The following is a 9,965-nucleotide window of genomic DNA, read 5'->3' on the forward strand; positions in this document are numbered from 1 at the left end:
GAAATTTAATATTAATACAAACTTTAAACAGAGCTTACAAGAAGGGCAGTACGGGAAAGCTAACACCCTGACATCCTCAGCTAATAGCTGCTTTTGCAGAGGTTGATTTATCTCACGTCACTGCAGGATCAGGAAGCTCCACTTAACGTCTGTAATACACAGATTAACCAAGCGCCAGGAGGAGCCCACAGCAATATTTTGCTTTCCTTTAAGGACTGTGAGATTGAGCCACGAAGGAACTGAGCACAGTAAGAGCAGACCAACCTCTAACCCAGCTGAGCAGGTGCAGATCCGGCTGCACTGCCTGCAGCCCACTCCCCTCCCCGGCCAGGGGCATCCATCCACCCTTGCTGAAGAATTTGCTACCAACACCACGTAAGAGAAACGCAGTCATGAGTCTGGTGCCGGCTTTTCAGTGACACTTAGCTTTCTTCCTCTTCTTTGGCTATTAGACTGCCCAGACGAGGCTGCTCCTTACACAATCTCTCTTTGGCCATGCACAAGCACAGGGTCAAGACAGCCTTGACAAATTCATTTTTCCTCTAGCAGAAGCATGCTACCGCACGAGACTGCAGCAGACGGGGTCTTGGTTAAGTGACTCAACAAGCAAGGCGGAAACAGGAGAGCCCAGCCAGCTCCAGCTGCAAAGTCAGTCACTGCAACAAAAGGACAATTGCTGAAGTGAGGAGATCCTTATTTGCTCAGGGATGCTTCGACCATGCTCCCTTGGAAGACCTTTAATCCTCTTTCCTCCTGCGTATCCACGGGGGCCTTGGTCTAACCACAAAGCCGGACTGCAGCAGTTCTGCAGGTGGGAAACGCCCTGGAAGGAGAAGGCTCCCCCGGGCAGCAGGGTCTCGCTGTGAGTGCCGGCCCCATGCCCCAGACACTCGGGGCAGCTCCAGCCAAATGGCAAATTTGGCTAATATGGTTATTGATCAAAGGCCCTGAAAGCTTCCAAGAACATACGCCTTCCTGAGTGGGTGTTGCGTGCAGCAGTCGGACAGGAGGCAGCTCGCTGCGCTCCATGCCAGCGGAGGACATGAGGACAGGCTGATGGGTGACATCCATGGCACCGTTACTGCTCCCTGGCACCGTGACTGCTCCCTGGCACCGCTGCACGAGCCACCCCACGCCCTCCAGCCTCTGGCAGGGCTTCTGGGACCGGCTGCTGCAGCTCCAGAAGGGCCTGGCTGAGAGGGGCCCTCCTGCGTCTGCAGCGAGCCTTCTGGATCCCGCAAGTACTCGTTACACAACACCTTATTTGGAGGCTAAAAACGGCAATGGAGACACGTAACTACCTCAAGTATGCTTCCTCCTCCTTTTTAGGGAGAGAGGAGGAAAAGCTGGCTTCCAAAAAGTTACTACACGTTGACAACAGCACTGAGAGCCGAGGTCCTGGTTTCACCTCTCCTCGTGGCAGAGCCAAGGACACAAGGCAAGCTTCTGGTGCAGCCCCTGAAGACCCTCGCGCAGCCTTGGCATTTGACACCTTGCCCCGAAAGTCCCAGTCCAGGCACCGCATGAACCCTCCGGGCGGGGTTCCTCCAGCTGCAACAAATTTCGGAGATTAACAATTGTAGCTTTGAGAAAGCCCCAAACAAAGAAAAAAGGAAAAAGGCAGATCGTATTCACATGGGTGGGACTGGTTTGCTCAGTGCAATTGTTGAGTCTCAAGGATATGGATGGACAGCAATTAATTTGGTGTCATTATTTGACTATAACAGAGCTAAGCTCACATAACAGGGAGCTAAGTCAAACTTCCTTAAAGGAAGTCCAGTAACTGGAGGGTGTAAACATTTACACACAGCAGAAGAGGTATCTGTACGGCAATGAGGGGAACGCTGCAAGTTCTGCAAAAGTACAACACCCCAAATCAGAACTACAAGGTACTGCATGGGCCAGGGGAGGAAAACCAGCCAAGCCCAAGAGCAAAAATATTAATGCATCCAAGGGACTGTGTTTTAGTTAAAGGCAGGAACTAAGACAGGCTCAGTACATAGAGAAAGCCTTCTTGTTCGCATTTTCCTTCCGTGTGCAGGTCCAGCAGGGCAGATTTGCAGCGATTGTTCTATTATATCCAGGTGTAAGAGGCACCTCGCTGTCCCCTCTCCAGCCGCAGCCCCCAGCACACATGTAACTGCCTCTCTCTAAAAGGGTGAGCTCCCCATCCTCCCGCTGGGCTGGAGCTGGAGACTCCCACCTCCCTCGGCTCTGCTGAAGCAGCAGCACCAGCTGTGGGTTAGGAAAAGCTTCTTGGCACACCCAGGGACACAGAGCGAGCTGCCCACAGCAGCCCCCAGAGACCCCGGGCTCCCTGCGAGCACATCCCCGCCGCAGCCAGGCCAAGGGCTGCGGTCAGGGACTGCTGAAAACCCCCAGCACATTGGCAACAGGGATGGAGCCAACAGAGGCCAAGCCCGGGGTGTGCACAGGGGGAGACTGCCCTAACTTTGAGGCAAAGCAGGACACTGCTGCAGTAGCGCTGAAACAGATCCTCTGCTGCTCCCTGCAATTGGTACGGCAGCTAGCACTGCTCCACTGCTGAGCACAGACTGCTGCATGCTACTGGGAGGCCTCAAGGTACCCGTGCTTCAAACAGCTGTACAGAGTAAAGGTAGCCTGGGTAACAGGCACTCTGAGCGTGCAAGAAACCCACATCAATTCTCACTTCTATTCTCATTTCTTAATTCAAGCCAAAAAGCAGAAGCACTCAGATAAATGGGACTGTCAGTAACCTGGTCCAATTACCAGGAGAGGTTTTTCCCTTCAGTGGTTCCTACTGCTGGCAAAAGGATCACATTAATCTAACAAATCTGAACTTATGTGTGCTTGTTTAAATAAGGGCCTTTGATTTGCATCACTTGATTAGCTTCTGTATACAGATATTTAAGTGCAAGGCCAGTTATCACTGCTTAGGGTACCGAGCAGTTTGCCTTTCAACAAGGCAGTACAGCAGGGCAATCCCAAAGGCTGAGCTATCTGCTAAACAGCATTCACAAGGTGGAATTCAAATCAATGTCAGAAAAACACTTTTTGGTGTTACCTAAATGATGATCCTGAATTTCAGGTAACCACAGAGGCATTGAAAACTTGGCCTAAAGGCCCCAATAGGGAAGGCTGGATATCTCCGGAAGGGGAAAAAACCACAAAACCACAGATATTTTGAAAGTATTTAATTTGCCTCCTAAAATAGTGAGTTAAGGTCCTTTCATCATTGTAGGTGAATCCCAATCAGCCCTCCCTTGGGTAGCAGAAGCCTCCTTTCAAAAGCTTGACCTCAAGCATCTTAATTTGTAATTTGGATGGGCAATCCATCTCACTCAGCATTTTCCTAGATAGTTTTCCAGTCTAAAACTTATTAATAAATTCCTTGAGGAAGGGGATCACCTGTTTCTCATTAAGCCTGACTCTCAAACTGGGGGGAAAAATGCCCCAAAAAGACTGCAAGGGGAAAAGCTCCAAGCAGCTCTCGTGGAGTTGTTCTTCAGGAGCCAGCATCGAGCAGGACCTGCAGGCCACCCAACTGCTCCCTGGTGAGCACAGGCAGAGCCCAGGGAAGCAGAGCAGTGCCCCTTGGCACTGCGGGCACGAGCATCAGAGCCGAGCAGAAAACCACCCAAAGCAGACCTCTGAGCAGCCGGGGCCAGGTAGCGGGGACAGCCTCTGGAATGGGCAGCCCAGGACAAGATTTATTTTTTGAAGGGGCTGCTTGACATCAGCTGCAAATGGAATAAACTTGTGCGAGTGTGAGCAACTGCTCTTCAAAGTGCATTAATCAGTTCTGCACATGCTGCTATCTATAATAATTTTGACTTGGAACAGCAAAGGATAGCTTTGATTTGTTTTCTTTTCATAGATGAAAAACATCTACTGTAGCCTTAACTTAAAAGCTATTTGTTTCCCTACCAGATTCTGAGCAGTTATCCAAATTACCAGGCTCACAGAAAGAAAGTGACATTCAAAGATTGTCTTACCTCAAATTCTCATTAGGATTTAAGTTAGTGAATGAGTTAGTACCATCTAGAATACTGGAGGCTCTAATTGATACTACACTTCGCAAAGTAAGAAGTTTACTGCCTTTTATTTTAGCAGCATAAAGACCTGGGAAAGGCACTGATATCTGAGGAAACTATTTCAATAGAGCTGCCAGATCTCAACCTACAGGATGACAGAGATAACAGAACCAGAGCCTCTGCAAATATCTTGCTCTTCCAAGAGCACATAGTTGGCAGGATTCCTTTCTCCACTAACAATGTGTGAATTAATGATAAGAGAAGGGCAAATTAAAAAAATACAATGAATAGATTTTTCCACAAACAAGACAGTGCTTCAGACACTTGGTCTCAATTATAAGAGCAAAACAAGCTGCAAGTAGGTGTATGGAATGGGAAGAACCCACCCAAATTTAATTAAACAGCAGCTGTGATAAGTTCCAAAGTACTCAGGTAAGTGTCTCATTTTAGTCATCAGCTCCCTTCCCATAAGCCAGCTTTGTCCTTCCCACTTCCAGCAGTGGAAATGGTGCAGAGCCATCATCAGGAGCTGGGGTTTCCATCACTGCGTTGACATTCTGCACTTCAGGAGCTACTCCCATGAGGTTTTTACGCAACATCATTGATTTAGTCCTCCTAAATCCCTCCTCAGCTTGACCATTCACATTTTACAGCTGCAGAGATCGAGACATGAGAAAGCCAAAGGTGTGCCCAAAGGAACTGTGGCAGAGCACATGAAGTACAGCAGAACTTCTCCAGGCGTCCAGAGGCAGCAAGGGAAGTCAGAGCTCATTCTGGGGCTGCCCAGAGCCCTGTTGCAGAAGCTGAGGAGCTGTGCCACCTCCCACACTGCAGAGCCTGAGCACCTGGCCACCGTGCTTTTGGGTAGGTTTGCAGTCACACGCTCCTGCTAAGACAACAGTAGATTTTTTTTTTTCTTTCCAGGTCCTCTTCCAAAAAGTGGAAATAGCTTCCCCTAAACCTTTCCCTTTCTTTCAGTCTCATCCTTAAATAAAGCAATAGCTTCAAGCTAGGACAGCTAAATACTGCTTTTCCTGAATGGCTGAAATACAAATTTTTTTTATATATTTAAAAAAAAGAAAAGTCTCAGCCTAAACAAATACTCCAGACACTCCCTCCCTGCAGGATGAGAAGGATTTTGTAACTTGTAAATTGTGTTTTATGGGGCTAGGTTTAGTCCTGAGTCCAAGTCCCAAAATAAGCTCTTTAACCCATGTGTGCTTTATGATTTCATATCTATAAATACTTGTCCACAGAACTAAGCAGGTTTCTGCATTAAGATCAACATCTGTTTCTCCATGACAGCTGCAGCAGCATTTCCTCCTTTTGGCTCCAACACAATGATGCTGGCAGCTCTGAGTGGGGATTTAGTCACAGCAGCACACCACCTTTCACAGAGGGTACGCAGGGCGACGGTCGTCTGCCCTGGGCCACGTGTAACCTCTTGTACCTACACTGGGGCAAAACACCTCGCCAGCCACGAGGCAGCTTTGTGGAGGAGGAACCAGTGCTTCACAGTGATCCACTGAATTTCTATTAACGGAGAGCAGAACCGGGAACTATCGACACAAGAAGTCTCCAACAGATAAACAACTTTCTATGGCCTAATTGTTAAAAATTATGAGGTCCAACTTCCAACAGGAGGGATGAAGTTGCTTGTACAGTCACTGACAGTGTTTACACAAGAGAGCACTCGCGCATTTAAGTGACTGATGTGATTGCCTCGCATGCACGATCCAGGCAGTTAGTGTTTACTATCTTTATTGCTGCACGCTCAAATTGCTTCGGAGTGGCTTTGGACAGACTATAGATTTCACAGATGTGTTCTGTGGAAGACTACTTTTAGGCGTAACCTTCACTGTTTGAGAGCTCAGTGTCTAACCACAAAGGCAGCCATCTGTCCAAGCTCTGCGGAGAGCTGCAGAGCAGGCGTCATTCTGAAGGGAAAGCACAGTTGTGGACTTAGCCCAAAAATCCTGTGCGTCTTCATCCAGGGACACAGTTTATGAAGAAATGAATGAAAAAGCCGAGGCTCCAATACACTCTAGCTTTTAAATGCCCTACATTTTGGACTTAAGGGGCAAGTTCCCAAGCCTTAATAGCATTCCCACACACATCTGCGGATACGTGTGCAGAGTATTCAGGTGTCCAGCCACGGTGCTGATGGCAAACAGAGGCTGGCTTCTGCCTCTCCCCAAGGTCAGCGACATCCAGACCTCTGCACCTTGCAGGTCTCGCCACAGCAACAGCACTTTCTTCCTGTCCTACCATTTGTCTACTTTGGATGCTTGCAAAAAATCCATGCTGGAGAACTGAAGAAATAAAAAGTTAAAGAACCAAAAGTTGTATTAACTGAGTAAACTTTACCTTGGCTTTGAATAGCACTTTTAGCTTAGAGGGTTATTTTCTTCTCCTGAAAAAAATTGACTGAATTTAGTGAGAACAGTACACAAATCCTGATGCCTTCTGCCTCCACAGTCCAGTTGAAATAGCTCCAGGAAAGCGCAAAATGCCAGCCATCATGCTTTATCTTGGTTTTGAGTTTTAACTCTCCATTTAGAATTTAATCTAAACAACCCATTTGCCAAACAGAATGCCGTCCTGCTCATGCTGTTTTAATTTCCTCAGAAAGAATCCCATAATACGCTAGGCAAGACATCAACAACAATTAAATCCAACAGTGATTGAAAATCAAATTTTCAGGGCCTTGCAGCAAGCCTTAATGAGTTCCAGACTTGCCTTCCCCAACTTGCTCAAACTGGTTGCGCGACACTGCCAAACCAAATTAAAATTTGACAGTATTTCACCCTGTGCCCAGAAAAAGTGCCCTTCTCATGATTCAGGAAATTAAACAGCCGTCTACTGCAAAGACGCCCATTTGTCTTTGGACATGTATTATCCAGACTGATCCAGGTTCAGTATTTTTCTTGTTATGCCATTTTGTTTCCCTTTCAAAGGGCAGAATAGCTGAGACTTTTCTTTGTATGCTGTTGTGCCCGGTGCCAGTTGAGGTGAACCGGGACAGACAGCCTGTCAGAAGAGGTACACAGATGGGGTATTCACCTCCCTCACTCCACGCAGGAGATATTAAGCTCCACATTGCCCGGTCACAAGTGACCACAAGAAGACATGACCCACAGGAGCGCACCCTTCCACTGCAGGCACTTTCTGCTGTTCCTTTCACAGATCTAAGGGAAATTACAGTTAAAGATGGCATCTCTATGGATGGTGGATCTTCATGACCCATCATCCTTCCAACAAAGGGAGCTAAACATCAGGCCGCATGTTTTGGAAGGGTTGGTGGGTTTCTGCACAGAGAAACCTTTCAAAGGCTTTTAAACCCTGTGACCCACAACTGCACAGCCTCAGGCTCCAGCCCCTTTGAGGATGATAACTGAGAAGCTCCTGGGTGATGGTCCTAGGTGGTGGGTCTAGTGCAGAAGCAGCTTTGCCACGGTGCTGACTGCCCAGCCCTCCTCGCTGCCCACATCTCACCCTGCTGCTCCGGGGGCATCCCCAGCCCTGTGAGCAAAGCCCTGGCCAGGGCAGGAACCACGTTGGTGCCTGATGAAAACCAACAGACCACAGCTCCACGAGCAGCAGCACAATCCTCAACTGTACCTGCCCATGAGAAGGGGTCATGGAACAGCAGATGCTTTGGCCAGCGCGCCTTGCTGCTGCTGAGCACCAACACTGCCCAGGGCAACCTGCACAGAGCAGGCAGCTTTCTGCAAAACCCAGCAAACAGCTCGAGCAGCAGCACTGCTCAGAGCCACTGGGACAGAGGCTGAGCTGTCCCAGGAGGGGGTTCCAAGGCCAGCGCTGGCACAAAGCTCGGGAAGCTGCCATCCCGTGGCCAGGGAGGTCCCACGGTGCCCCCGCACTGGCACTGCCCCACCGCAGCCGTCTGGCAGCGGGAGATGAGATTACAACAATGTGGAAGCCTCGAAGCGCTGACATTAGGCATTTAACTCATCCCCTAACTATGCAGTGACACAGGTACATCGAGTAAGGCCGTAAGAGCAGCTGCTCCCTGCTGACCCGTTCCACACGTTTTTATTTAGCGATTAAAGCCCCTTCCACTCAGCTCCACGCCGTGCCAAGGGAGGGCTTCAGTTATTCTGGTTCATTTGCTCATCTCCAGCAGAGGCCTGGATTTTCCAGGTAAAAGCAAGCCTTCGGTGGCCCGACCAAGGGGCGCAAGCGCTTCCCAGCCCCTACAAAGCCTGGGACGAACCCCCCAAGCGCACAAGCTCGGCGCTGCAGCGCTCGGCCCGACAGCAGCTAACCCCGACGGCCCCGAGCGGCTTCCCCAACAGCCGCACCGACGGCGGCTCGGGGCACCGCGGGGGCTGCGGCCGTCCCGCCCCGCTCGGCCCCGCTACCGGGGGCTCCCTCCCGGCGCGGCTCCGTCCCCCGCGGGGCACCGCTGCCGGGAGCGGGGCCGGGAGCCCGGCGGAGCCACAACCGCCGGCAGCGGGGCGCCCCCCGCACTGCGCGGCTCAGCCGCCCCCAGCCGCAGGGCGCGGAGCCGGGCGGCGCCTCCGGCACGGGGCAACACCGGGCGGCACCGGGGAAGCCGCGCCCGGCTCCGGGGCGGCACCGGCACCGTCCCGGGGCGATGCCCGCGGGGCTGCACCGCGCTGCCGGGCACCGCGTCCCGCACCGCACCGCTCCCCCAGCCGCGCACCGCACCGTCCCGCTCCGCTCCCCCAGCCGCGCACCGCTCCGCACCGCACGGTCCCGCTCCCCCAGCTGCGTCCCGTCCCGTCCCGTCCCGTCCCGCTCCCGCTCCCGCTCCGCACCCCCGCTCCCGCTCCGCACCTTGCGCGCTCCGGCCCCGGCTCCCTCCCGCGCAGCGCCCGCTGCCCGCCTGCTGCGCGCCGCCCGCCCGGCGCCTTTCATTGGCGGCCCCCGGCGGCCCCCGGCCAATCGGCCGCCGGAACGAACTTTCCCGGCCAATGGGCGCGCGGCGGGGCAGGGCCGGGCGGGGCGCGCTGGGTGCTGCGCGCACGTGTGCGCGGGAGCGGCGCGCAGGGTGCGGGGCGCAGCGCAACAGTGCTGGGCGCACCCCAACCCCATCCCCATCCCCATCCCCGTCCCCGTCCCTGTCCCGTCGCATCCCGTCCCCGTCCCATCCCCATCCCAATCCCATCCCGTCCCCGTCCCCACCCCATCCCATCCCCATCCCCATCCCATCCCCATCCCATCCCATCCCGTCCCCATCCCCATCCCCATCCCATCCCATCCCGTCCCCATCCCCATCCCCATCCCCATCCCATCCCATCCCCATCCCATCCCCATCCCATCCCCATCCCCACCCCATCCCATCCCCATCCCATCCCATCCCCATCCCCATCCCATCCCCATCCCCATCCCCATCCCATCCCCATCCCCATCCCATCCCATCCCGTCCCCATCCCCATCCCCATCCCCATCCCATCCCATCCCCATCCCATCCCCATCCCATCCCCATCCCCACCCCATCCCATCCCCATCCCCATCCCCATCCCCATCCCATCCCCATCCCCATCCCCATCCCCATCCCCATCCCCATCCCATCCCCATCCCATCCCATCCCATCCCCGCTGACCGCTCCGCACCAAGCCCCACCACCACCGCAGCTCCCGCCCAGAGCATGGGGACCAGCAGGAGCGGGCCGGGGCAGTTTATTGCAGCACTCACTCGTGGTGTGTTTTGAGCAGAAGAAAACGTCTGGAACCATGTGCCTCTTGCTATTTCAGCGTATGTTAATTGATGACCTATAGCCTTTGGGTGTTGTTTTTCTTTTTTTCTTTTCTCTCTCTTTTTTTTTTTTTTCTTTTTGCACAAAAGGGTAGGGTCTCCTGTACAGTTTCCCACAGACATTCCTGCCTTCTCCGGCTTTAGCAGGGAGGCCCAGTACAAAGCCCCCTTGTCCTGCTGAGGGCGAGGGCCCACACACATGGG

The 9,965-nt window shown here is 52.8% G+C and overlaps 1 protein-coding gene across 1 annotated transcript in view; it reads right to left on the minus strand.

The window, feature by feature from the left end:
- The window catches only part of LMCD1 (LIM and cysteine rich domains 1), a 28,333-nt gene extending 19,397 nt beyond the window's left edge, over window positions 1–8,936 (minus strand). The window contains exon 1 of the mRNA XM_035546919.2: window positions 8,841–8,936. Coding sequence (XP_035402812.2) covers window positions 8,841–8,921 — 81 coding nt within the window. The 5' untranslated portion in view covers window positions 8,922–8,936. The remainder of the gene's footprint in view (window positions 1–8,840) is intronic.
- Between the last annotated feature and the right edge of the window lie 1,029 nt (window positions 8,937–9,965).

This window comes from Cygnus atratus, chromosome 10 (genome assembly GCF_013377495.2).
Source record: "Cygnus atratus isolate AKBS03 ecotype Queensland, Australia chromosome 10, CAtr_DNAZoo_HiC_assembly, whole genome shotgun sequence".
Lineage (NCBI taxonomy): Eukaryota > Metazoa > Chordata > Aves > Anseriformes > Anatidae > Cygnus > Cygnus atratus.